General features: G+C 39.0%; 1 protein-coding gene across 1 annotated transcript in view; it reads right to left on the reverse strand.

The window, feature by feature from the left end:
* The window catches only part of csmd1b (CUB and Sushi multiple domains 1b), a 202,792-nt gene that overhangs the window by 18,194 nt on the left and 161,603 nt on the right, over positions 1 to 22,995 (reverse strand). Inside the window, exons 52-63 of the mRNA XM_080301157.1 lie at positions 21,597 to 21,770; positions 20,413 to 20,586; positions 19,957 to 20,130; positions 18,598 to 18,786; positions 16,963 to 17,139; positions 12,653 to 12,838; positions 8,801 to 8,977; positions 8,110 to 8,295; positions 2,928 to 3,101; positions 2,701 to 2,767; positions 2,238 to 2,344; positions 246 to 319 (exon numbers count right to left, since the gene is read on the reverse strand). Coding sequence (XP_080157283.1) covers positions 246 to 319; positions 2,238 to 2,344; positions 2,701 to 2,767; positions 2,928 to 3,101; positions 8,110 to 8,295; positions 8,801 to 8,977; positions 12,653 to 12,838; positions 16,963 to 17,139; positions 18,598 to 18,786; positions 19,957 to 20,130; positions 20,413 to 20,586; positions 21,597 to 21,770 — 1,859 coding nt within the window. The remainder of the gene's footprint in view (positions 1 to 245; positions 320 to 2,237; positions 2,345 to 2,700; positions 2,768 to 2,927; positions 3,102 to 8,109; positions 8,296 to 8,800; positions 8,978 to 12,652; positions 12,839 to 16,962; positions 17,140 to 18,597; positions 18,787 to 19,956; positions 20,131 to 20,412; positions 20,587 to 21,596; positions 21,771 to 22,995) is intronic.

The raw sequence follows: 22,995 nt of genomic DNA on the forward strand, positions 1-22,995 counted from the left end.
TTCATCATGTTAACAAAATATCTGCAAAACTGCCAAAGTTAAACATTAATCCCATCATTTTAGTAAAATAAAGTGCTTACTATTCACAATCTTTTATCTGAAAGTCCATACTTACAGTATAATAAATACCTCTTACTTGAAAAAAACTTCAGCTGGTGCTATAATGTTCTTACCTGAATAAATTAGTGTTCCAGATATGTAATGAATTATACATATGTTTTAGTGCACTAATAAATGTTTCTTACTTGAAAGCCTTGGGCCATGACTGGGATACCATAAGCTGGAGTTCCTGGATCACGACAGCTGTTGAAGGCTGGGTCTGCAAATACATTTACACAATGAACATTTTTAGAAATATTTATATCTTTTACAGTCTTTTCAGTGTCATACACTTACCGGTTACTTAGTTAGGTACACTTGTTTAGCTGGTTGTTAGTGCAAATATCTAATCAGTAAATCACAGTGCAGGGCCTCGGTGTGTTTACTGTGGGCCGGTAGACATGTCCATGTCTATCAGCCCACAGTATATGGACCTGTTGAATTTCAAACTGAGCATCAGACTTTGAATGACACATGGTGTTTGGTGCCACAAATCCCTGCACATCTGTAGGGTTCACAAAATGCCTTGTTGATGCCAGAGGTCAGAGGAGAATGGCAAGATGACTTCAAGCTGATAGGAAGACTAACTCAAATAACTGCTTGTTACAACTAAGGTATGCAAAAGAGCATATCTGACTGCACAACACACTGAAGCAGAAGGGCTACAGAAGCAGAAGACCACACCAAGGTGCTGCAGCTGGTGTAATGTTGTGGGGGTACCATTCGTCCCATTTGTACCAAATGGACACCACGGACTATGTGACTATTGTTTACCCATCTTCTGATGGCTTGTTTCCAACAGGTTAATGTTGCGTCATGAAGCTCAGATCATCTGAAAAATTGGATTCTTGAACAAGACGACGAGTTAACTGTAGTCAAATAATCCCCACAGACATAAGATACTATCAGTCTAGTATAGCACCTTTGTGATGTGGTGGAACGGCAGGAGTTGTGTGATGCTATCTTGTCATTATGGCTCTGAGGAATGTTTCCAACACCTTACTGAATCTGTGCCATGAAAAATTAAGGCAGTTCTGCAGGCAAAAGTGGATCCAGACCAGTACTTGCAAGGTGTAACTAATAAAGTCTTTTTTTAAATTGATTTTTGACTTATTGGTAAGACTTCAGGCACTTAACACAGAAGATTATTCAATGCCTCACCACTATCAGAATACATTATAGTAAATATTAAATATTAAAGTCTTAAGAAGTATAACTTTTCTATGTAAGCACCCAGTTAGCACTTAAATCTGAACAACATGCAGTAACATAGAAAAACACATTTTTAGCAGAACAACGTGACAGAAATTCTGTGATGGCCATGCTGTTCTCGCAAGACTGATTTAATTTCACTTTTTTCCTTGTAATTGTACAACTTGTTCCAAAATAAGCTCCACACTTCCAAAACAGCAAACACAAACACTTCAATTTCACATCAAAAAGTGAAGGACTGCTTTACAAGATAAAATCTTGTATCCAAATGCTGACATCAAAACTACACACTTCATCAGTTGACGAGATAATATCTTCAGCTCTAGGTATGCAGGAATACTAATGCCAAGATGTGAATATGAGTAAGCTCTACAATCTTGTTTACCAATAATCTGATTTCACACAATTTTAATCATAATATGATAAAATGTTTTCCTTTGCAGTAGACAAATTGTTCATCTAAAATTGTGAAACTACTGGAATATGTATTTATGATTTATGTAAGCATTCTGTTAATGTGTCTAAGTCTTTATGCATGATTTTCTGTGTGTAATGCAAAAGTGTGTTGGGAGCAATATACTGACCAGATATCTCAATTTCCTTTAACAAACTGACACTAACGCATTTATAAAAGCCCAGAAAAGCACTGAAATCTTACACTGTTTTCTGTAAATGTCATATCATACATGATAGGTCATTTTAACTTGTTTAAGCTTACCAGATCTCAGTTTCCTGACATGTGGAAACAAAAAATCTTCTGGATGTTTATGGTTTCACGCTGGACTATCATCAAGATACTGTAAAAAGTCCTGTATCCAGTATATATGAAGTATCTACATCTAAAGCTGAGGCAGCATCTCTGTTGCATTCCTATATACATTATGGGGCATAAATATGAAGTCAGCATATTGTTTACATTTAGTTACCTATGCAAGCTGGTTGTTGGCCACTCCAACTTCCATCTGCTTGACAGACTCTGGATGCAGAGCCTACGAGCAAGTAGGGGGCATTGCAGTAGAACCTGACCTCTGACCTATGTAGGAAAGCAAATATTAAATTATAATACAAACCCCAAAATTGCACAAAAGTAGGCAGTGATGAGGAATGTTAATTAATTCATCAACTTATCAAAGGGGTTTTGAAGTGAAAAATTAAATTGTGGCAGGATAACGCAAGTAAATTAGTTCCTGTGTAGAGCACAGAATGTAGGAGACATAATACAACTTTTATTCAGTAGCAATTCAGTTATGCTATTTAAAAAAAGAGAATGTATTTCAAGATAGTCGAGTCCCCATTCGGCCATGTAATACTTATGATTATAACTAAAAAGCATAACCACGTTATACACTAAACTACTGTGGCTTATTCATTAACTTATAAACCACTGACCGGTATGAAAAGATATTTCCCTCTCTGAATCCTCCTCCAGGAGAGCCAGGATCACCACATAGGACAGCTTGAAAAGACATAAAAATGGCGATTAGGACTGTGTACTGGTGCACAGATCGGTTAAAAATGCTAAAATGCTAAAAAATCAACACATTACTGTGTTGATGCACAGTAATGTGCATCAACATGCTGCAGTGTATAGTATATGCAGCGGTACGCTAACTTACGCAGACATTGTGGGACGTCTCCTGTCCAAGTCCCATTCCCCTCACAAGTTAACACAGCAGGAGTGGACAGCTGATAACCGTGGAAACAGCTATAGCTAATACTCGATCCCCATGAATGGTCGGTCCCTTCCACCTTCCCATTCTGTACTTGAGGGGGAGGTCCACACTGGATCACTGAAACACATATAACAGCATTATATACAGTAAAATAAAATAATAGGAAATTAAACAGTTCAAAAGATAACATGAGCTAATGCACCACTGCAACACATATCTAGTAGTAGTCTTGCAAAGCTGGCTGTAAGGTTCATGCAGTATACAACTTAATCCCGTAACAGAGGTGACTGTTAGGGTTCATGAACCAATTAGAAAGGAAACTTTCGAGTCGACTTGGAAATAGCAGCCGGGGGTCGAGAAACAAAGCTGGAAATTGAACAACTGGAAAAAGGTCAACATGACTTGAGACTACAGGTGGAGGTGAAAATACATCCTTAGATGTGAAAAAAGCAAAATCTGCAGATGACTGTAATCACCACTATTTGGATATGTATAGAGTTAAAGCAGCAGATGACCCAAATCGCCATGTTTAGGTTACCGAACCAAAAAAACTAACCGATGAACTGAGAGTTTCTGATACACTTCTGCTTCACAAGACTAAAAAAACTCACAATATATGAAAAATATCCGTTTTATAAATCAAACTACCTCTAACCATCACCTTGAATAATTAAATGGACTGCATACCCCTGACTCCGTTTAGCTTTTGCCATTTGTCATTAGCCTTCGGGCTCAAAAACTAACAATACTGTGAATGTTAAAATTAAATATTCAGTAGGCATCCAAGCGGCACAGTGATTTGTTTGCGTTAAAATAAATAGTGTTTTTCATTCATAGAAGTAACTGAAGATCTGACCATATTATTAAAAAATGGACACACAAATGCAAATTCACTTAATTATTCTTTCCAGTGTGTACATGAAGCTGAGCTGCTGTTCATGTAATGTTAATGACTCACACAAACTCAGTCCTATTTAGAAACTCAATTTTGTAAATGACAGTTTATATAACTAATATTGGGATTAAATTGTCCGACGCATCACATAGGCAAGTATGCATTTAAAAAAGCATTTGTTACACACAGAGAATTTATTTCTGTGATGACTGGAGGTTAAAGGACTTTTTACAAGATTTTAAGAAACTCGCTGTGAGTGTTCATACATGCAAGAGCATTTTTATGTAGCTGGATATGTGTGCGTTTAACTTCATAACACTCCGACAAACATCTCTGCGTGTGCATGTGCCCGACTCCCCACGATAATGATAACCATCTGCATGGTTTCAAACATCTAATAAAGCCAGTGTAATTCTCATCTAACCAGGAGACAGATGGTTTCATGCTCCATTCATTCTGCTATGATGATATACAATAGACATACCCACACACAGAGAGAAAGAGAGAGTGGCAGATAAGCACAGAAACATCCTGTATATACAGAGGACAAAGCAATAAGAAAGTATTGCGCATAAACACATGTAATCGAGAGTAAAAAAATAAGTACCGGTATATAAAACTATCTGTAATTATACTGTATACAGATTTAATTTTTTCTTGTTCATTTTTTGGAATATTTTTCTGTTCCTCTGTTTGCATTATCGTCACTCTTTCTGAAAAAAGTAAAATCAAATCAAAAATTAATCAAGGACACCTTTTGCTAGTACCGAGTTGGACCCCCTTTTACCTTTAGAACTGTTTTAATTCTTTGTCACAGAGAATCAATGCCATATTTTGGCACGACAGTATTACACAGTTGCCGAGAGTTATCAGCTGTGCACCCATGATGTGAATATCCTGTTCCCCAAAGGGACTCTGCTCATTGAGAGCTGGTGACTGGGGAGGCCATTTGAATCCAGTGAACTCATTGGTATGTTTAAGAGGCGATGTGACCTTTGTGACATGGCACGTTATCCTGGTGGAAGCAGCTATCAGAAGATGGGTACACTGTGGTCATAAAGGCACGGACACAGTCAGGAACGCGTTCTTCCAGAAAACGGCTGATCACAGTTATTTTGTCCTTTTTGGACCATTCCCTGTAAACACTAGAACTGGTTGTGTGGGAAATTGGATTAGTAGCTTCTGAAATACTCAGGCCAGCCCATCTGCCATCAATAACTATGCCAGGTTCAAATTCCCTAAAATCAAAACTTGGACAGTTTGAACTTCAGCAGGTCATTTTGACCATTACTTTGAGTTGCTTTTGTGTGGTTGGCTGCTAAGATATGTATTAATAATAAGGTTAATAATGAATAATAATTCATGATATTAACAATAATAATACCTATAAGTGGTTTGGAGTCCTATGTAAAGCGCCATACAAATACAGGCCATTTACCATTTTTTGTTAATAATACTTCATCAGGTGTACTTAATAAAGTGACAAGTACGTGCATTTCATTTATAATTCTGTGTTATTCTGCCTATGGCAAGCTAATCAACTGGTTGTCTGGCTTTCTATCTCACCAGTGTTGTGAAGAAGCCTTCACCTCCCCATAGCCATCCTTAGAAAAAAATTCTATTTCTCCACTCTACAACGTGTCCTTGTTTGTCCCATTCAAAACAAACCTACGCACCTGCACACAAATCAATGCCAATTTCTTAAAGTATGTACATGATTCATCGTTTTATTGTTATGTGACTGTAGGAATAATAGCTGGTGGCTAGCCATCAGTTAATGAAGTTTCAGTTTCATCACAGAATGAATGTTTTCTTCCGCCTAAAAGCAACTTTGTTGTTGGGGAACAAACTCTAGCTGACTAAAACAGAGGAATGCATTCTTATTGACTTGAGCAGTTAATATTCCAGACCAATATTTCTGTGGGACTCTGATGCCCCAAAACACTCGGGTCTGTAATTGAAGGTTCCTGAACTCTTTTATTTCCTCTTTGTCTCTTTTCCTTGTTGTGAATTGACTACGGTGGCTTCACAACCCAGAGGAAGAGGACTAACTCTCATCCCTGCTTGCTTATGCGCCTTTGCTCTTCCCTCCATCATTGCGCTCGCTGACTCCTTTCCCGATCCTCTCTTCTTTCCTCTCACGTCTCCACACTCTCCTCTTTCTTACACTCTGGTCCCCTGCCTCCTTTCTGTCTGGGTACTCCCCCCCTGTTCCCTCTAACCCTTCTTTGCTTTCTCCCTGCACTTCTCTTCGTTGGCCTTCTGTCCCAGCTCCAGTCCTCTTTCATCCTCTTCCCCAGCTCTCTTGGACTCCTTCTCACACCATTACTGCCTCTCCCTCCCTCCCTTTGTCTTTTAAGCATATCTCTCTTGGTGCAATTCACCCAACCAACAAATTTTATGGGCTTAATCCCTTTTCTCACTGTGTGTTTACAGGTTTGGGGGCAGGTATTGATTTGGCTCTCTTTGTTTCTCCCATCACTCGCTTCCTTTCTCACTTGCTTCTCCTTTGCTTTCTCCTTGTAGCCTCACTGATGGCTCATCACATTCACTGTTTTTCTTTTTTCATTTACTTGCTTTACACTCTCTTTTTCCACCTTCCAATTTCTTTCCCTCTAAATCTCTGGATTATGCATTGTGTGTCACTCTGTGTTTTTGTGTCTCTCTTCTCTAATCCATTGTTTTCTTCCGATACACCCCTTCATCCCTTACCGCCCCTCTCCTCCTCCTAGTCTCCCCCTCTGTCACTCATTGTCATTCTTATGTCTAAGTCCCTTTGATTCCCTTTTGCCTGCAGTTCGATAGGTCCTTCATTACATGTGTCTATGGGTGTCTGTGTGTTAAAAAGCTTTCGTCACAAAATGAGATCAAATGATCGATGAGGGGATGAAAACAGGGGAGTTGAACATGAGATGGGGAGATTTAGAAAATGAGAACTAAAGGAGAGCAAAGAGGAAAGACTTTTCTAGTCTATAGCCTGTTTCTACCTCTGTATCTCACTGGCTCGTTCCCATTTTTCCATACCACCTTTAACTTTTGCTTCTCAGTTTCCTCCCCAAGTCACATGCTCTATCAGTATCACACACTATCTTTTACTTCTGCTTTTCCTCTCTGCACCTCTTTCTGCTTCCCTCTCAGTAGCCTCTATCCCTGCTTTCTCAGTTTTTTTCATCTCAGTTCAAAGCCTCTCCAACTGCAGGAGCCAGCAGGAGATTTTCTGTTTGTGGGAAGAAACGGCAGGGTGGATCTCAGGAAACATTCCTTTTTACTGTTGTTGAGTATCATAGTCTAAACTCTAAATATGGCCTGTTGTAAAACTCTGAGCCATTTCAATTTAATGCATTCCTTTTTTATTTTCCCCTTTGTGTTTGTGGGAAAACAGAAGGTCTCAGGAAATAAACCCTGATTTAACACCCTGTTATAGTGAGGAGCAATGTTATTCTTCCTTTGGCCTAATCTTCCACTTCTTCCACTAATGTACTGTTGAATTCACAAGCTGTTATTTACTATACCAGTTCTTATTGCAATACTGTTTTTCTTAGTTAAATTGCCCTTTGTTTTTTGTGCACTCTACCATTAACTACTATCACAATTCTTCATTGTTTGCTACCATTAGAAGATCTCATTACATTGAGATTTGACACTATAATATGTCGAGTCCATGTGCTTTTATTATTTCAATGCAGAATACAAGACAACTTTTTATACTTTCCGTTCTGACTATGAATCAAATTCTGGGACAATTAGCAAAGGTTTTTAGGAAAGAAATCGGAATATTCTTGTTTCACTTTTTTGGCAAATCATAGACATTTACAAAAGGAATCCCTCATTTTTATTTTCATATATCAGAAAATATTAGCATATACCTTAACTTCTCTATATAACCAGTGGGCTAATCTAAACAAAGCTTTGCATCAAAACACACATACTGCACTTATTAACATCTATATGTTACAAAAAACATTTATTATAATTCTCTCTTTTTTTTTTTGGGATTTTATAAAATCAGTCCAAAACAGAAATGGACATTTTCTTTCTACCACTCTGAAAAAAAAACCACATGTTTTGTAAGCAAAATAGCTCAGAATCTCAGAACTGAACAGAAAAAAAATATTTCTGCATGTAAGCATGTAAATTTTCAACAATATTTATTTTATTTAGTTGGTTTAGTTTAACATTTCATGCTTTTATCCATAACTATGGAAACAGTTATGTATTACTTCCTCATACCTTTACAGCTGGGTTTAGTTTGGTTCCAGGTTCCATCTTTTATGCAGCGCAGAACGTTGCGTCCATGTCCAGGTGGTTCCATCAAGTGACCGGGGTTGCAGCGGTAGATCACTGTGTGGTTGAAGTTAAACTCTCTTCCTATATAGATTCCATTAGCTATTGTCCCAGGATCACCACAACTGATCACTAAAGGAAGTAACAAAAATGTTATGGTATAAGTGAGCCTAAATCTGTCATACAGTGGTGTGCCAGTAAGCCTGGAGCTGTGGATGAGTGCAGCATCATTTAAAACCAAAGCGTAAAAACTGTGCTTTCTAAAATGTCATAAAAACTGTGCTTTCTGTTTACTCGAATTTCTTTCTCCTTCCTCACTGTAACTTCCCTGAAGCACATTTCAACTTCATTCTATCTACCTCCCACCTCCGTCTCCCCCTTTCCCTACACATCTGTCTGCCTCTGTTAAACTTTACACTTTAAAATCTCTCACACAAGAGACCTTGTGCAGTTCTGAAGATACACAGCAGCTGCTTTCCCAGTCCCTGAACAATTTATGCTACTCTTGAACCACTTGCTAAAGAAAAACACTGCCATACATATAACAATAATGATAATATTTTAATCAGCGCTTCTACGCTGCGTGAGAATCCCATGCTGTTTGAACTAATCACTCAGACAGCAATGATCATCCTACCAGTGCAATCTGGGGGTTGTCCTGTCCACGTCCCATTGGTTGTGCAGTGTCTGGTGGTCAGGCCTGATGTTTTGAAGCCTTCCCAGCACGTGTAAGCCACTGAGCTGCCGAAGGTGATGCCATCACTGAAGACAATTCTGCCATGTGCTGGGGTGCCAGGGTTACCACAGGATACAGCTGAGTGGTGAGGAAATACCAATCAGCGTTGATTAAACTCAGCGATAATATCGGTGTAAGCAATACTGTCTTCCTGTCCCTCAGGGCTGATCAGCTGTGGGCTACAATAATGAGATTATCACTAGAGTCAGCTGGAAGTAACATAAAATATCTCCTTGAGGTAGTGAAGCTGATTAATGATTAAAGGCTGTTGGGCTAGGGCGACCCCAAAGCTGAGCGCTCGTCCCCAGGTGAGACTTTTACTGCATGTTTCTGTCTCTCTCCATTTTCACTATCCAATCAAGGCAGAAATGCATAAAATAATGTAAAAAAGGAGTGTGTGTGACTGATCCTTTGCTTTTAATTACAGATGAATTACAGTTGTGTCGTAGTGAGTGAGGGGAAGTTGTTAAAACCCCTACATCACTAACGTTAACCTCCAAAACGCCACTGAGCCAAGTACAACACCTGTAAAAGATCCAAGGTCAGGTGCTGCCTGGTCGTGCTTACTGTTTGCCAAAACATCTGCGAGGTACAGCAACTGTAGAGGAAAACAAATGATGGCAAGAAGCAGCACTGGGTCATGCAGCAGGACTGTGGAGCTAATTATCAGTCAATACTTGTGGACAATGTCCTTCCTGAGTCATCTTTGGGGAGAACACAGTTGCAGAGATGAGAGCACAGAGAATACAGAAATATATTTCAAGATTGGCTGTGTGCTTGACATTGCAGCATTCATTAAGTCACACTGGTGTTCATGTTCACAGCTGCTTCAACAGTTCCTCTACTAAAGCCTATAGTGAATCTGAGGGGTTCCCTTTTATTTTGTGGAAAAAGTCACCCTCTGTGATGTCTTCTTTTGAGCCACGGATGTTTTCTTTGTGTCTGAGCCGCAGCTGGTCTTGTAGATTGTAAGACAAAATTGTCAGGGGACGGTTCATGAATGCAGCCGGGAAAGCACTACGGCTCTATCTAGTGAGCCATCGACCTTTAGTCTGCTGGCACAGCACATTAACAGAACCGACAGAAATTAGCACCCAGCCACAGCACATTTCCCTAATAAGATCATGACAGCTGACAGCCTTTAACAATCAAACACCTATTGATGGCATTCATTAGCCAGAACTCTTAAAAGCCTCGTTCAAAAGTACGTGAGACAGCATGTAGGTGGAGCACATCATACAAAGCTGCATGTGCGTCTATGACAGCAATTTCTTTCTTTAAATCTGTGAGTAACAGTCTGTAGATGAGTGTGTATTTAATTGGAAGTGTGTATGGATTTCTTTGCATTTGTGTGTGTCAGTGACAGATGTCTTACCCTCTCTGAATCAGCTTTTAACCACTATTAGCTTAATGAAAAACAACTGTAGACAGACATAAATAATTACCTTACACAATCACAGACAATGGCACACACAAACACACTTCTAAGGTGTTTGTGTGTGTCTGTACGACTGACTTGATATTTACGTCAGTTTTTCAACATATGCAAGCAAGTCAAGACTTACAAGAGGTTAAAATTAGAGACTTTCTGCAGTTTCTCAACCACACGCTTTCCACAACAGCTTTGCATAATTTCAGTTTAGAGCTCTGTGTCTTAAAGTTTCAGCCACCTGTATTATTTTAAACACATACAGTCTAAAGATAATGATTTCCAACAGGAAGAAAAAAAACCCACAGCAATTTAGCAGCTAAATTTACAGATAACAGTAAGTACGCTTTGTCCTATTGTTAGTATACCGGTGACTTTTTGTGTCACAGGCACATAAACAAGCACTGATACATTGTGACTCCCTCTTCCTCGACCTAGCAACTCAAATTGGTGCGAGAATAAATCGTCTATCCAATTGAATTTAAAATTTGCATCAGACTACAGTGTAGACCATGTCTGCTTTACTCGGCCTGAATATCTGTGGTGAAAATTGGCAAGGCTACACAGGCAGCAGCTAATGGTTCCAGTGTCTCTACAGTTATAGGGGGACCCACTTTAATTTTCCCTGGATTCCCATGGGTTCAAAGAGTGTCTTTGGAAACTGCTGTTGTCGACTATAGAATGCCGTTTATTAACACAGTGCTGTCAAAGATCCAACTTATTTACGAGTGACACACTTCAATCCTTTGCATCTAAGCATGAACACAAACAAACAAACTTGAGTCTTCATATTTTAAATTCAACAATCGTCTTACATTATGCGTCTCTGGTGTTACATCTCTGAATTTTGAGAACATATTAAAATGACCACTTATGGACAAACAACATTGTTAATGATTTATTGTTGCGTTCTTGCTGCAGAATTTTAGACCGCAGTGAGGAACTGAAAAATCAGCAGAGGAATTACACTCACTCAATAGCCTATATAATGTTTATTTAAAAATGAATGGCTTTATGTAGGATCAAAATATGTACACATACTGTAGTAAAATTCACACTGCTACACAAACTCTGAAACACGCTGTTTTTTTCTTTCCTGTCTCTTTAAGCTGTCCTCCCAAATGGCCCAGCCTACTCTAATAGGTCAATCACAATGTGGCAAAGGAATGTTGGTTGTGTATCCTAATTATGTGATTACAGATATAACTCTGTAAGTGTCAGCTGGTAACACAAAAACCCAGGATGCAACTATGTGTGAACCAGAACCAGACCAAGAACATAGAGAGGGTCCTGCAGAGGTCAATAATTCATTTTGCATTATTATACCCCAAACCGCAATTATCATTTACTTTTTAACATATGCACAAGTACGGAGTGCCAACTAAAGTTTACAGCAACTTGCACTGTGGCAAGAGTGCAAAAAAGACTTGTCTTCACTTTTAGAGCCAGCAGCAAACCAAGAGCATGCTTTGCACGCCGATGAGAGACGTTGGAGATCAGTTTTGCAGAAGTGTTTCTAGCAAGCAAATGAAAAATGGCAGACTGCGAGGCAGCTGCTCATTAATATTCAACGCAATAAAAGAAACGGAAAACCCAAGAAGTGTAATATCAGCATTTGTAACATTAAACCTCTATATTTAACTCTATCTGTATCACATATGGGCAAAGTATGGTGGACCATCTCAGTCTGGCCAACATATTACAGTAAAGAAAATGAAGTAAAATGAGTCAAAAAGAAGTTTTTACGAAAACCCAAAGGCTCAATAAATATGTGTAATATCAATTATCCAATATGGGCTCTTCACTCTTACTTTATCTAAATCACTATGACTCTCACAAAAAAGAAAATACTTAGGATAAAGATCTAAATGATTAAATCCATATATCACGCAGACTTTATAAGCAAATCTTGTTTGGTTCCTTTTATATCAGGGTATATTTTTAAGGCAATGTTTTATAGAATCTAGTCTGAGGCCCAAAGGTAACCTCAAAAGAGACAAAGACGACTTGCCATCAAAGTGTATGTTTTCAAAACAGACAGTTCAGCATGTTGTCACATTTAAATTTCTTGTATAAAGCAAGCAGCAGCCTTTTAAAGGCTCTATATAAATAGAATACAGATAAGAAGACCCCATAAATATCTATCTCGAGTCAAGTAGATAGTACTGCTTCGATTTTCAGCACTATGACAGAAAATAACTAAATAAATAAAAAGTTCTATATGCTGTTTAAAGTGTAAGCTGCAGTTTACGTTTCACTCAAGTTCAAGTACCAAACTTTCACCTAACATGAGGAATATAAATGGTCATTTTGACACTTCCCACCTTGACAGACAGGCTGTGTACCACTCCAGGTGCCATTATGAAGGCAGGTCCTCTCGGCTGACCCAATCAGGTTATATCCTGCCTCGCAGCTAAAGCGCAAAAGGCTCTTGGTTTTAAATTCCTCTCCTCCTATACGGGCACCATGAGGAGGGATCCCTGGGTCTCCACAGATTCCAGCACTCACACCTACAGCAAGAAAGCAAGCATAAAGTTAATGTACCAAACTCAACAATGCTCTTAAAAACCAAATGAGTCCCCCACCCCCCAACATAATCCTGGACTGCTGCGACACAAACATAGAAACACATCAAAGCACATCAATTTGCACAGTGGATCCAAATACACTTGCTGCAGTCATGTCCATTAGTTCTAATAGGTTTTAGTGAATTTGTGCAACTAAATGGGAAAATGCTAGATCAGGAGGTCGTCTCTCACTGGTATCGTTATGCTAAAAATACACGCAAGCATTCATGCTAGAGGTCAACAACATCAACTAAACACCATATGCACTGGAGAAATTGCAATGACACAATTTGCCTGCTTACCCTTTTCATATACAGTAACTCACACATAGATGCACATACTCAGACATGCAAACTTTGTAGAACTGTACTTTGCATTTAGGCTATACCAAATTGTTCTAGCATTAAAAGCACTGAGCGTGTTACAATTTTAGCAGCTTAAATTCCATCGGTAGGGATTTGTGAGTTTAACAGGGTACAGCGCCAAATGCAGTGTCTTGCATCTCAATGAGTTCTTCAGCTGCAGGATGTATTCTGCCCTGCTGAGTGCTCTGTTTTGAGGCCAGCAGAGTAAGCTTATTGCATTTCAGCTGTTGAGACTGTTGATGCTGAGTTTAGAAATGATCGGTTGTAGTGTTGTGGGATCTGTGTAACCCCAGTGTAGAGGAATGCTTACAACCTGAGAAGTGAACAAGGACTCTGCCACCTCTCTATTCCTGCCTGTTTCTAACATGTGCAGTTCAAGCCAGGAAATATGCCCTGTAGTATAAAGTGTGCTCAGTTTCCAGCATGTAAGAGATCACCGTGTCTCTGTGTTTGTGATAAATTGCAGAGGTAACAAAAATGACATAAAATACTTTGTCACGATAATTTACACAAGCAAAACTGTCAAATGGTGGCATAGTCATAAATTTGTAATGCAATAAAAAGCATATAAAAACTGAAAAAAGTTTTTTTTAACAGCTTGAAAATGTTCAAATAATTTCTCCCTTCATCTTTTTTTGTAGAACAAATGGGAGGACATGTGCGATGAAGGGCAGCGTGGTCATGGGGTGGTTAGTTCTCAGTAAGCTGGAAGGTAGGTAATTATAATCAACGATATAAACAGCTTGCTGCAATTTGTCACTTATTAAATTGATTAACTGATTTAAAATTATGGCGTCGCTTCTGGTATGTTATCCATGTCTGGAACTGTGGAAAGTGGAAAATCGAATCTAGAGATAAATATTCATAGAGCACAAGGACTAACTTTCGATCATAATATGACGTTTCTTAGGTGACTGTCTACCACTGTCATTTCCTCAATACAGTACATCACAGTCTCTGATCTAAAATCAAAAAACAATACGGTGAAGAATTGAGTGGTTCTGAAACACACAAGGAGCCTGTCCGTCAGTCAGAGATACCTGTCAGTTCCAGTTAATACTTCACAGTATATTATGCTGAGGCAAAACAAAGATGTCTTAGTGCTGACTTGCCTGTGGGGTATGGCTCACTGTTTTTGTTCTAGATGGGGTGTTGCTGTTTTTTTAATAGCTCAATCTTTTGTTCTCAAAAAACACTTGTTTCATTCTTCAATTCCCTGAAATTCTACTGTTTTTACCTTTAATCAGTGAGTCTTTGCTATTCTGTAGCCTTTACTGGTACTGTTTACCATCTGACAAGATCTCTGCATAGTATGTATACACTAGCAGTTAAAAGTTTGGACACACTTTCTCATTTTATGTTTTTTCTTCATTTCTACTACTTTCTACATTGTAGATACATATTGAAGACATCAAATATATAGAATTATGTAGCAAAGAAATTTTTTTATAAATAACTCTAAATATGTTGTATATTTTAGATTCCTGAAAGTAGGGACCCTTTGTTAACAGCGCTGCAAACCCCTGGCCTTCTATCAATGAGCTTTATGATGTAGTCGCATGAAATGGTTTCACTTTACAGGTGTGCGTTGTCAGGATTCATTTGTGGAATTTTTTTGCCTTCTTAATGGGGTTGGGACCATAAGCTGTGTTATGCAGGTTGGTACACAGATGACAGCCCTATTTGACAACTGTTAGAATTTATATTATTGCAAGAACCAATCAACAAGTAAATAGAAACGACAGGCCGTCAGTACTTTAAGAACTGAAGGTCAGTCAGTCCGGAATATTGCTAAAACTAACAACTGCTACAATGAAACTGGCTCACGTAAGGACTGCCCCAGGAAAGCAAGAACAAGAGTCACCTCTGCTGCTGAGGATAAATTAACCTGAGTCACCAGCCTCAGAAACTGCAAGTTAACAGCACCTCGGATTAGAGCCCAGATATGGACATTACACTAGTGGAAATCTGTGCTTTGGTCTGATGATTGCAAATTTGAGATCTTTGGTTCCACCTGCTGTGTCTTTGTGCGAGACAGAAAAGTTGGTCAGATGGTCTCTACATGCATGGTTCTCACTGTGAAACATAGAGGAGGTGTGATTGTGTGGGGGTGCTTTGTTGGTGACACTGTTGGGGATTTATTAAAAACTGAAGACACACTGAACCATCATGGCTACCACAGCATCCTGCAGCAACACGCCATCCCATCCGGTTTGCGTTTAGTTGGACCATCATTTATTTTTCAACAGGGCTATCTGACCAAGAAGGAGAGTGATGGAGTGCTGCGCTAGATGGCCTGGCCAGCACTCCGTCACCTGACCTTAACCCAATCGAGATGGTTTGGGATGAGATGGACCGCAGAGTTAAGGCAAAAGAGCCAGCAAGTGCTCAGCATCTCTGAGAACTTCTTCAAGACTGTTGGAAAACCATTTCAGGTGACGACCTCATGAAGCTCATCGAGAGAATGCCAAGAGTTTGCAAAGCAGTAATCAAAGCAAAGGGTGGCTATTTTGAAGAATGTAAAATATAAAATGTGTTTTATATGTGTTTATTCATAGTTTTGATGCCTTCAGTGAAAATCTAAAATGTACATAGTCATGAAAATAAAGAAAACCCATTAAATCCCATTAAATGTCCAAACTTGACTGGTAGTGTACATGCAAGCAAACTCTAGAAATGATCATATAATGATGGTGACAGTATGTAGTGGCTCCAAAGTCAGCATGAACCTTTTTGTCTTTGAGACCACAGAATAAGGCGTAGTCAAACAAAACTGTTTTTCTCAGAGCTCAGGGTACAGTAAAGATATAGATACAAATAAACAAATACAAAGAACAGTAAGTAATTTTATCAGATTAGATGGTAAATTCTGTGTGTGTGTGTGTGTGTGCAGATAATCTTGTGGTCTTCAGTCCAGGTAGTGCTGGTCTCCAGCAGCTCCTTCGCATACATTACATTCTGCTTATGGTTTGGAACATGATATTAGATACCATGCCCGTAAGAGCGCTGTCATCATTTGTAGAACCAATGAAGACAAACATCTAAGACTTTCCAAATTTAAATTGTCGAATAATAATCTTATTGTCTGTAATGACGTCAAATATCTTGGACATCTTATTATAGCTCAAATACCAGAAGAGTTCTTTTTAGAGCATACTGTACATCTCTGCATACTTCATACTTGTGGACAAACTATAGGAACTATAGGAAGGTGAGTCTACATAAACCTCATGTAGCCTATACTAATGCCCTGAGCTTATCACTGAAGATACAAAGGTGGCTCAACACCAGCAGGGGCTGGTACAATTGTCTCTTTGTGGGAAGGTGATCTGAGTGTATTTTTTCTTTGTTTTTGTTGATGTGTTTTACATGAGTCTGGAATAAAGGTTGATTGATTGGCACAAATTGCACACTGGTGTTGTGAGCAGGAGCGCTTGCCATTCTGTAATATTTTATATTATCAATTGTGTTCTGCAAAGCCTTATTAAAAAGGCATTTCTGGATACAGATTTCCTTGTTGAAAGCCTCAGTGTAGATGTGGTACATTTGCCTTACGTGTAAAAACAGGCACAGACTTATCGTGTGCTTTGAGTGCGAATATGTATGACAGCAACAGTGAATCATTCAACTTAGCCCTAATCCTGCACAAAATGTAAATCGTGTCTATTAGACATGCAGGTATATCAACTACTTTGACTTTACCAGTGCAGTAGGGTGGTGCTCCACTCCATGTACCATCTTCCTGACAGTGGCGAGTAGCATTGCCCACAAGCACTCCACCAGGTAGACAAGAGTACTGCAGTACTGAACCATATGTCCAACTGTTGGTCCCAGATACTACTACATTAGGGGGTACACCAGGGTCACCACAGGAAATAGCTACAGAGACAGCAAGAGATTGAAAGAGATAAAGAAGGGTTTAGTGTGTGAGTGTTTGTGTATGTCTCTGAATGTGTGTTTGAGTGTGGATGCGTCCAACTATAGATTACAGATACTATTGCTTCAGGTTGTGCAGCTGGGTCACTGCAGAGACAGCAAACAGGAGAGTGTTTTCAGCAAAACAGGGGTGGGATTAATGCAAGCCCTTGTTGTTTTTGTGTGTGCGTGCTTGTGTCAAAATACACAAACAGGGACTGCAAAAAGAAAGAAGTGTAGACATTAAATGTAGCATGAGACAGAGGCGCTAGCTGTTCAACCAAGGTGAACTGGAAGACAACCAAGGATGTTTTGGTTGTGTGATATGCACCTTAACCAATACAAGACAACGTATTATGACTTTGCAACTGTACAATAAAACATATGCACATAAATAATTAAACCTGCCTTGCTTACACCACATTGTAGCATACGGGCATGCAAGTAAAGCTTATTGAGTTTAACTGAATTGCCTGAGAGAGGGAGAGAAAACCAATAACTCATCTGAAATTAAATTCACTTCAGCCAGACAACACTGAAAGCATCTCTGCTTTTCTTCTATGTAGAAAACTAGAAAAAAATCATTCCAAAGCATTTAAGCAACAGACGCCCAATTTTTTTCTTCAGCTTCGGAGAAATCTATGTTTTACAAAGCACAAGTTTCTGGAGGACACTGATATGGAACTGCTCTCGATTTTCTATTGCTGCCAAATGACTTGTCCTCCGATATCTCTCCTCACCCCCAAATTGTATTACTCCATCCTCTCCTTGCCCCTCTGTCATCACCCCTTTCCCCCCAATTTTCCGATAAGACCTTGTTTTGCGAATGCAACGCTCGATGCACAGACGCCAAGTGCTTCACCGGTGTCTGCCCCTTCCTTCCTCTCTGTCTGATTTCTCATCTCTACACCTCTGTTCCTGTGTCTTTATTCTAAGCTTTTGTTCACCTTCTGTTCCCCTCTTCATCTGTGAATCTGCTTCCTTCTCACTATCACTCTCTAGTTTAATCTCTTTGTTTCTATCAGCAATGGTAGCTTTCTAACAAGACCACCTATAGCCTTATGAGACACATTCCAACTTTCTTTTTCTGTAAACACACATGGACACAAATCATACTCAAACCTTTACGACTCTTTCTTTCATACCCTTTTCTTTTATGATTACTTTCTTCCCATTTTCTTTCTTGAACCCTCTCGTTTGCTCTCACTCTTTCATCCACTCCTCCTTATCCTACTCTCAAAGGCTCTTCAGGCTATTTCAATCCTCAAATGCCTATTCCAGAAAACAAAAAAAAGAGCTACCTGCTTGTGACTACTTTTTTGAAGGCATGTTCTTATAAAAAAAATCCCAAAACTCACACACACAACAGGAAAGACATGTAGCCAAATATTTCCCCGACTACCTTCACTTGTTCACCCATACCTAGGCAACGAGGGATTGGCCGGTCCCACAGTCCATTATGCTGACATGTAAGGAGTGCAGAACCCAAAAGGTAGAAGCCTCGTTTGCAGTGGATTGATACAGTCACACCATAGCTGAAGACTTCTGGGTAACGAAGGCCGGATTGGCGCACGCCATTCTCCACATGACCGGGGTCAGAACAGTTCACCACTGTACGAGAGAGCAGAAGAGCCATTTAAAAGTATTTACAAAGTTTTTACAATGCAAGCATATATAAAGGTGATGGCTATATATCTTGGGAGCTTTGTGGGGTTGAGTACTGAATACTCAATTACCATTTAACAAAGTTACAATTTCATATCATGCATGCTGCTCTGCTCTGGTCTTCTTTAAACTGCTCTTTTGTCATACCCTGCTCTGTTTTTTGAAGCATTTTGTTCCCTATTGCCTCCTCCTGTCCCTTGTACTTTTTCTCTCTGGGTAGATGCCAGTTCAATAAGAGTGGAGTTTGATTTTCCCCATGTCGCAGGGGAGACTGACATTCACTCAAATTCAAGTCCATGGGGGAGACGCCTATGTGTGTTTGTGTGTGTGTGTGTGTGTGTGTGTGTGTTTGGCACCCTATGGGAACAAAGAAAGTTTCAGTCTTATAATTGACAGCTGCTGCTGTGAGGTAAAAAGAGGGAGGGAGAGCAGGATAAGACAGAAAATGTGGGGGAGATGGAGAAAGCAAGCAGGCAAGCGAGGATGAATCGCTTCAGTGGGAAACCCATGTGAGCAACTACGTTATATCGATCTGCTCTCATGACTTTGCAAAATGCTTGTGTGTGTGCGTGCTTGAGTATATCATAACTGTTACACTACCAGGGGTCTAGAGAGTTTTGTACTGTAATGACCGTGCATGGTTAGCAGAGGAAAAGAGCATGTCTCTGGACATGTACCCAGCTGTGTTTGCGCACGAATGAATTTATTAGTTTATTTGGAGATACACTGATTGTGTCTGAATTCATCTTGCAGATACGATTTTGTTGTGTTCTCTCTTTTACTAGCAGCAGACTCGGTTCCAAAAGCAATTTCATTTACATAATGTGGGTAGAAGCAAATTCAGTCAACACATGCTGAACATACCACAGCAATCCACAATTTAAAGGAAAGTCTGTTTTTTTACAATACAACCTAGGGATCATTTTTGTCATTGAGGCCTTTTCTTTTATTTGGTTATGATTTTACTCAACAGATGTCGATAGCATCATGTTGGCTCCTCACACAGATTCTATGATTTTAAAAGTGAAAAAAATAAAATAAATAAATAAATAAAGCATTACAAGGATGTGCATGTGCATGAGTTGCTAGCTCTGTGTTAATGAATGTGGACGAGACCTTTGCAGACTGGTAAGGGGCTGCTCCACTGTCCGTTAAGTCGGCATTGAGCCCGAGCATTTCCACTTAGGACGTAACCTCTGTTGCAGGTGAAGTTGACCACATCATTGAGATTAAATTCGGTGCCATTGGTCCGCCCATTGGCTGGGTTGCCTGGGTGACCACAAGTTATTGCTGAGAGAGAAAGAGTGGAGAGAAATGTGATGAGAAACTTGAGGTTCGGAATAAGTATTGTGGTTCTCCCTCTTGATATTGTGTGATATTTCCAACTTTTTTTTAATGTTGGTGCACAGACATATTCACTGAAAAAAAAAGTAAACTCTAAAAGAATAAATTGTGTGATGCCTCTGAAGAGATTCTTTATATAACAATATAGGTTTTAGCTTTTCATATTTGACAAAAGCAGCAAACAATCTTTAACTTCAAACCACGATGTTGTTGGTATTGTGAACTTACGGACACAGACAGGTGTTGTTCCAGACCACCGATGGTCTTGTTGGCAGATTCTGACTGATGTGCCAATTAGGCGATATCCTAACATGCACTGGTATACAACTGTGTCACGGTAACTAGATCCATCCCCGCTAATGTGGCCGTTGACTATAGGATCTGGAGAGTCACAGTGACCAGCTGGGAGAAGCAAAGTGACAGAAATTAATACAGTACAATGAAACGCATCTTTAACTCACTCACACATCACTGAAGCTGGTTTTGTGTGCTGAGCCCTGATTTTAAACACATTCTGGCTCATTGTGCCAGCAGTCACTGTGGACTGCCAAATTATATGTAGGAGCTTAGATGCTTAAACTTTCAAATGTCTGTCTTTGCAAATCACCTTCAAAGACTTTAGTTCTAAACTTGGAGCAATTACAGATGAACAAAAGTCTCTTAAAAACAGTCCTTTAAACATTTTTTTTTCATGCACTACATCTGCCTGGGGTTACTTAAAGCTTCAGCACATAAAAAGCAAGACTCCAGTGAGCTGAGGTGTAAAGAGATTCTGAATTGTATTTGACACTATTTCAAATGTTAAGGTTCAAAGTTGAGGAATATAACTCAACATCTGTTAACAGATGTGTTTCAAAGTCGATCCCTTTTTCTTGATGTTTGTGTATCTAATGGTAAATGGTAAATAGTCCACCCAGTTCTGAACGGTCACTTGGTTATTGCCAAAGGTTAAAAGTTAAAAATAACCAGCCTTTCTAAAATTGTTACAATTATTTCTAATTTTAAGAGATAGTATTATTATTGTCTTTTTAGGTCAGCAAATATCATCTCTATCAATAAATGACAAATACTGTTATATTTTGCCATCAATATCTCAAAAGAATATGAGGGTGGATGTGAAATTTGCAGGTGAAACATGAATATTAACAATGCGCTACCTTATCAAAGTTGTACATATAGGCTCTCCGTGTTCATTACATTGACTTAGGTGATCTATTCCATGGTGTTAGTGAGGTACTAATCAGGTTGGATTTTTCTCATTAATGTAATATGAGATGAGTCAATGCTTTGATTTTACTTTAACAGCTTGCTACATTTCTTTTCCAATGAATCAAATTGTTATTTTTTGTGCCAAAGGGACTTAGGATAAACCACAACATCTTGAACATCTTATCACATTCAATGAACATTACCTAGACACCTGGTCTCTACACCACTCCACAGCCCATTAGCGCCACACTCCCTCACGTGGGATCCCACCAGAGTGTAGCCATGGTTACACATAAAGATCGCAGTTGCTCCGAATGTGGTCAACGTCCCCAGTTTGGTACCAAAAGGTGGGGAAGGAAGTTCCCCGCAGGAGATAACTAAATAATGAAATAAATGTGTCATTACAAAGTAACAAATTACACATTACATAACATCGTGGTGCAAATGATACTTTTCCATCTTTTACAAAATCTGCAAATAAAGTGGTCTGTGTCGTCAAGCCTTCATCATGATTGGTCAGTTAAATGAAGCATTACAAGACTACCATCCTAAACTTAAACATGGTACATTTTTGTTTTCCAACACAATATCTATCTGAATTTATTTCCTTCAGAAGATTTAAGCTAATTCTGTCTTAATATCCTGGGAGACACAGCTTTAAAGTCACTGGCTAATTTAAACAGACACTTCTGTTACATTGCCAAATCCCTTGAAACTGCTGCAATGATAGGTAGGTCAGCTCAAACACTACCAAGAGAAATTAACAAAAACGTATCCAAATAAAGTCTTTAAACCACTGGCTTAATGTAAAATACACTTCAAATTTTAATCATTTTTTTAAACTTCTCCAGTGTACACATTTCACTTTTCCATTGGCATATCATATATTATGCAACAGTATGAAATTCTGTAGCCTACTAGAAAGTTGTCAAAGTCCCAATGTTCTGTCACAGCCTCTCTTTATGAAACAAGCAGCAAAGACGTATTGCATAGTAAGACTGTATTTGTATAGACAGTATTTCACTACTATCGGCATATACCCCACATTTAGGAAGTACAGACTGCATTCTGTTTGAAAGAGACACAGTCCCTAGACAATGTGCAGTAGTTAACATCCTCAGGCGTTTCGAAACACATACACCCCTGGTAACTAATTTCCAAAAAAGTAGAAGAAATAGATAAAACCTCACGCACAACCACACATAAAGCAGCTCCCTCTCAAATATACCAATGACAGAGGATTAAGCACATGCATGCTTGCCCCTCAAAGCAGGTGAAAAGCACAGTTGTTGTTGTTTTTTTTAAACTAAACTTGGCAATTATGCTAGGAAAGTAGCTTTCTTTAATTCTTCCAAGTCTCCCCTCATTTCTTTATATCTTGCTAGGAAAATTGGAAACAGGTGCACTGATTAGAAATCATACCTGAACTACAGAACATATAGCAAAAACATTTATGCCATTTAAAAGGTCTTGAAAGTCAATATTTTGTATGATCACCTTTATTTTTTTACAGTCTGAAATCTCTTAGGCAAATTTCTTATCGTTTCTTTAAATAGTCTTTAGAAATGGTTTTCCAGGCTTCTTGAAGGATAATCAATTTTC

The sequence above is a fragment of the Astatotilapia calliptera genome, chromosome 1 (genome assembly GCF_964374335.1).
Source record: "Astatotilapia calliptera chromosome 1, fAstCal68.1, whole genome shotgun sequence".
Lineage (NCBI taxonomy): Eukaryota > Metazoa > Chordata > Actinopteri > Cichliformes > Cichlidae > Astatotilapia > Astatotilapia calliptera.